This window comes from Coenobita brevimanus, chromosome 81 (assembly GCF_032717465.1).
Source record: "Coenobita brevimanus isolate Jiangsu-jjx chromosome 81, ASM3271746v2, whole genome shotgun sequence".
Lineage (NCBI taxonomy): Eukaryota > Metazoa > Arthropoda > Malacostraca > Decapoda > Coenobitidae > Coenobita > Coenobita brevimanus.
In genome coordinates this window covers 5,305,367-5,311,367 of record NC_137034.1, presented here as the reverse complement: position 1 = coordinate 5,311,367, position 6,001 = coordinate 5,305,367, and the positions used below count along the sequence as shown (strand labels likewise).

General features: G+C 42.7%; 1 protein-coding gene across 1 annotated transcript in view; it reads right to left on the bottom strand.

Annotated features, from left to right (window-relative positions):
• unc80 (unc80, NALCN channel complex subunit) overlaps positions 1–5,590 on the bottom strand; it is a 152,477-nt gene extending 146,887 nt beyond the window's left edge. The window contains exons 1-2 of the mRNA XM_080279925.1: positions 5,420–5,590; positions 3,823–3,871 (exon numbers count right to left, since the gene is read on the bottom strand). Of these exons, the coding sequence (XP_080136051.1) occupies positions 3,823–3,871; positions 5,420–5,511 (141 nt within the window). The 5' untranslated portion in view covers positions 5,512–5,590. The remainder of the gene's footprint in view (positions 1–3,822; positions 3,872–5,419) is intronic.
• Between the last annotated feature and the right edge of the window lie 411 nt (positions 5,591–6,001).

Sequence of the window (6,001 nt, the reverse complement as noted above, 5' to 3'; positions counted from 1 at the left end):
CTTCTCTCTCTCTCTCTCTCTCTCACTCACTCTCTGTCTCTCTCAACATTCGTCATCTTTTTTTACCTTCCTCTATATGATTATGCTTTTTTCCTTCCTCTCTCTCTCTCTCTCTCTCTCTCTCTCTCTCTCTCTCTCTCTCTCTCTCTCTCTCAACATTCATCTTTCTTTACCTTCCTCTATATGATTATGCTTCTTTCCTTCCTCTCTCTCTCTCTCTCTCTCTCTCTCTCTCGCTCTCCTTTGTTCCTTCTTTCTCTCTCTCTCTCTTTATTTATTATTATTCCTGACTCTTTCCCTCCATCTAATGTTCCTCCTTTTTACATTCATCTCTCGTTCCTACCCATTTCCTTTGATTTCCTTCCTCCTTTTCTTCCTTCCTTCCTTTCTTCCTCCTTCCCTCCACCCTTCCTTCCTTCCTTCAGTCTTTCGTTTCCTTCCTTCCATCCTAGCTTCTTTCCTCCTTCCCTCCTTCCTTCCTCATGGCGGTCTTCTGTTGTATTAATCCTTCCTTCCTGTTTACTCCTTCGTCTCCATTCTTTCACCCTTCTTTATGTCTTTTTTTTTCCTTCCCTCTTTCCTAGTCTTCCTTTTATCCTTTCTACAGGCTTTCCTTTTCGTCCTTTTTCCTTCCTTTCTTTTTGCGAAATGTCTCTGGCTTTTCTCCTTCCCTCCTTCTTTTCTCCCGTCTTTCTTTCCTTCCTTCCTTCTTTCTTCCTCCTGTCCTCCTTCCTACACTCTTTCTCTTCCTTCCTTCCTTCCTTCGCCAAATTACCTCATTTCCTTCCCCCATCCTCCTTTCTTTCGGTAATTGTCTCATTTCCATTCTCCTCTCCCTTTTGTCCTCTCTCTCTCTCTCTTATATTATGACCATCTTGAAATGATTTTTTTTTTGTGTCTGTCTTTCTTATTGTTCAGCTTATGTATTTTTTTTCCTGTGTGTGTGTGTGTGTGTGTGTGTGTGTGTGAGAGAGAGAGAGAGAGAGAGAGAGAGAGAGAGAGAGAGAGAGAGAATGAAAGAATGAAGGAAAGAGAAAAATGAGAAGGAAGTGAAGTGGGTGACAAAGGAGTGGGTACAGATAGATAAGGCATGGTAGTCATTGAGAGAGAGAGAGAGAGAGAGAGAGAGAGAGAAATAGGAAGCTCGTGCGTATGTGTGTAATTTTTTTTATTACAACTTACTCTTAAAGGCCAAATGGCAAACAGGATCATTTTGGTCTCTTGATATATGAGTGAGTTTTTTTTTTTCTCTCTCTCTTTCTCTCTCTCTCTCTCTCAATGACTACCATGCCTTATCTCTCTTTATTCACTCTTTCTTTTTATCATCCACTTCCCTTCCATCTCGTCTTTTTCTTTCCTCCATTTCTTCTCGCTCTCTCTCTCTCTCTCTCTCTCTCTCTATCAGTCCATATATCCAATCATCTTCCTGTCTTTATGTGTGTGTGTGTGTGTGTGTGTGTGTGTGAGAGAGAGAGAGAGAGAGAGAGAGAGAGAGAGAGAGAGAGAGAGAGAGCATTGGTATTCATGTTGTGTGTATTTGGGTGGGTGTGTATTAAAAGGATGAGTCTTCTGTGATTAGTGTGTGTGTGTGTGTGTGTGTGTGTGTGTGTGTGTGTGTGTGTGTGTGTGTGTGTGTGTGTGAATATCCAGTAAGTGTATGACTGTGTACATGTATGTATGATTATGCTTATGTAAGAATGTATATCTGTGTGTATGTATGTATGTACCGTATATCTGTATGTATGTATGTATGTATGTGTGTACGTATTTCTTTCATACAGGAACCCGGAGGAAGAGGGAAAAAGAGAAAAAAAAATGGTTGACGTGAATAGGAATGCAAAGGAAGTTGGGTTCAGAATACGACCCGAGAGAGAGAGAGAGAGAGAGAGAGATGAATAAGATAAAGATATCACTACAGAATGACACACTGACTGAGGAAGGCAGAGGTGAAGGGAGAGGCAGGGTGATGGAAGGGAGAGGAAGGGTGAAAGAAGGAAGAGGCAGGGTGAAAGAGGGGAGAGGCAGGGTGAAGGAAGGGAGGGTGAAGGAAGGGAGAGGCAGGGTGAAGGAAGGGAGGGTGAAGGAAGGGAGAGGCAGGGTGAAGGAAGGGAGAGGCAGGGTGAAGGAAGGGAGAGGCAGGGTGAAAGGGGAGGCAAGGTGAAAGAAGGGAGAGACAGGGTGAAGGAGGGGAGGCAAGGTGAAAGAAGGGAGAGGCAGGGTAAAGGAAGGGAGAGGCAGGGTGAAAGAGGGGAGAGGCAGGGTGAAAGAAGGGAGAGGCAGGGTAAAGGAAGGGAGAGGCAGGGTGAAAGAAGGGAGAGGCAGGGTGAAGGAAGGGAGAGGCAGGGTGAAAGAAGGGAGAGGCAGGGTGAAGGAGGGGAGAGGCAGGGTAAAAGAAGGGAGAGGCAGGGTGAAAGAAGGGAGAGGCAGGGGGAAGGAAGGGAGAGGCAGGGTGAAAGAAGGGAGAGGCAGGGTGAAAGAAGGGAGAGGCAGGGTGAAAGAAGGGAGAGGCAGGGTGAAAGAAGGGAGAGGCAGGGTGAAGGAGGGGAGAGGCAGGGTGAAGGAAGGGAGAGGCAGGGTGAAAGAAGGGAGAGGCAGGGTGAAGGAAGGGAGAGGCAGGGTGAAGGAAGGGAGAGGCAGGGTGAAGGAAGGGAGAGGCAGGGTGAAGATATCAAGGAAGCAATATATTCACTTCTGCCTCACTTAACGACCATCATTTCTTCTTTCACTCCTTCCTTCCTCCGTCTTTCCTTCCTTCCTTCTTGACCCACTTGCTTTAAATCTCTCTCTCTCTCTCTCTCTCTCTCTCTCTCTCTCTCTCTCTCTATTATTTCATCTTCCTGTCTTTGTCAATTTTTTCTCTCCTTTCTCCCTCAATCCTTCCTCCTTTTCTCCCTACAACTCTCTCCTTTCCCCTGTTTTCCTTCCTTACTCTCCCTTCTTTCCTTCCTTCTTTCTTTTTATCTTTCCCCCTTCTCTCCCTTCTTTCATCCATCTTTCCTTTCTCCTCTCCCTTCTTTCCTCCATCCTTCCTTCATTCTCTCCCTCCCCTCCATTCATGTCTCCCTCCTTGCCTCCATCTTTCCCGTATGGTATTAGTGTATGGTACTTAAATGTGTCTATATAGAAACAAAAGGGAGTCGTCATCATCATCATCATCATCGTCACCACTATCATCATCATCACCACATTCATCACCATCATCTTCGACACCATCATTAACATCGTCACCATTACCATCATCATCACCACTATCATCATCATCACCTTCGACAGCATCATCATTATCGTTACCACATTCATTATCATCATCATTATCATCAACATCTACGACACCATCATCATCATCGTTACCATAATCAACATCGTCACCACCACCATCATCATCCTCACCATCATCATCATCATTATCCCCACCTCATTTTTCAGACATGGATGGGGTGAGTTAGGGACCAAACATCATCATCATCATCATCATCATTATCCTCCTCCGACCCATCATCATCAGTAACCTTCTCCTCCCCATCATCATCATCATCACCATAATCCTCCTTCCCCTCTTCCCCATCATCATCTTCATCATCATCATCACCATCATCCCGACTTCATTTCCCACACAAAGCTAGGGTGATGTAGTGTCTAGAAAAAAGGAATCATCATCATCATCATCATCATCATCATCATCATCATCATCATCATCATCATCTCTTCCCACGTAAGGATGGGTTGAGGTGGGGTGCCGTTAAGAAAAATAAACAAAGAACTATCAAAAGCCTTATTAAACTCTAGAATAAATCAAAAGAAAAACAGCATCACGACACGTACCATACACGTTGCCTCGTGGAGCTTGCCCAATTTTGGTCTGATAAAAGGACTGTGAGAGAGAAAAAAAAAAATAGATTAGTAATATATTAGTCAAGGAAGTATTGGCCTCTCTACTCATTTATATATCTATGGCCTCTTTTATTTTGGTTTGTGTGTATACTTGTCTGTCTATCCGGCTGTCTATCTGCCTATCTGTCTGTCCATCTGCATCTGTCTCTCCATCTATCTCTTGTCTGTTTGCCTGAATATCTATCTATCTAGCTACCTGTCGACTGTCTGTTAGTGCCATATATTTCCTGTCTACTCATCCGAGTCTCTCTCTCTCTCTCTCTCTCGTACTAATTTATTATAGCCAAGTTACTGAATGAGCTAGTAAGTCACCACAAACAAAAATAAAAAGATAACGCATTGAAATAAGGTGTAAGATCCATAATAAAGCAATAAGAAATTTGAAAAAAAAAAACTCCTAATCTCAGAAAAATACGTGCCATTAACTCTATCGCATTCCTTGACTCATTGTTGTTGTTGTTGTTACCCACGGAATGTTGGCTATAGCGGATGCTGGTTATTTTTGCCCTACTCCAGCATTTTACCATCCTCCCTTCGGTGGATAGGGAGTTGGGGGACGTATGTATAACCAGGTCAATTAAGCCAGCTCGTTTAATCAGTGCCACTACGCGAAGGCCTCTCTCTTCAGAGCCCTGACTCATTTAAAACTGGCGCCATACGACATGCTTGCAATATAGTTTCTACATACCGCCACTCATTAATTTTGGCTCTTGTGGCATTGTTACTGAGGCAAATAAACATTAATTATTAGGCATCCTCTTCTTAATAAACCATTTCTGTTGAGTATGAAGCTTGACGAAGTGATTTTCTAGGTCTTATGCCGTGTATATTATAAATACTAATATTCCTCTCAAGTGAGCAGCGGCACGTGAATCTCCGCCTTGAGGAGACATCTGAATCAACATTTGTACATTAATCAACTCTTTCCCAGGCCCGAAATTACATCCATTTACAAGTACAGCTTAATTATACCCCATTTTATTCACCAGCCTAACATTCTTGGTGAAAACAGTTAAAATTTTGTGGTAAGAGAAACGCCTCTGGTTAATCTGGCATATAAGTACAATGGCCACTATGATCAACAAAGATACCACCACTAGAGCATTGTTTTTTATATGTTTTCCTCTTTACAATTAAATTTGCCATGCATGGTATGATTAACACACTAACCTGCGTTTACTGCATACAACTCCATTGATTTAGAAGCTGAACACGTCTCAGTATCGTGCTAGTAGTGAAAAAATAACCTTGTTCATTCTCATACGCTTGCAATCACTCGCGCTATTCAACTTCTTTACACATTGTTTTGGTTGTAATTTAAAAGGCGCTACTGCTCATTCATTGTCCTTTAAACCCATACACACGTGTCTTTGTTTACAAGGTCTAAGCTGTTGCCAGATACCTCGCTGTGTCATTTTATTGTTGCTAAAAGGGAAATTGTTTTTTTCGTGTTGCAGCGTCAAACTGTGGTACTGGAGAGGGACGCCTTGACGTAGTGACACTCTCTCTCTCTCTCTCTCTCTCTTACCTGCTCTGTCGCCACAAAAAGGTCTGGATAGGGAGAGGCACAGCAAGTTCCTCTCTCTCCCACTCATCATCATCGCTCTTCCTCTTCACCATCTTCTCTTCTTCCTCTTTTCTCTCTCTTCCTTCCTCTTCTATCCTCTCTTCTCTTGCTTCCTCTCCTCCTCTTCTACCGGTCTTCTCTTTCCTCTTGTTTTCTCCTCATTTTTCACCTATTTCCGCAATTCTTTGTTTTTCACTTTCCTTCACATTTTAGTCATTATATATCGATTTTTTTTTTTCTGAAACCAATAAATCAGAATAATTACTCACGATCCAAACGCCTGTATCCTCATCTGTTAAGGAAGCTTCCTAACACCTTCTCCAAAGCGATTTATTTTGCTTATTACACCTAACTTTCCTATTCTGTAACATTAATCCTTCCAAAATCACCATACTCTGCATAAACAACGTACAAAATGATATCAACCATCCATGTCCAAGAATAAATCGCAATGGAAGAGGTGCTAGGGGCTTCCTCACCTGTCAAGAATAAAATAGTTTGCCGTTTGCTTTATTAAATACTAACTGTCCCTACTAGGAGAGG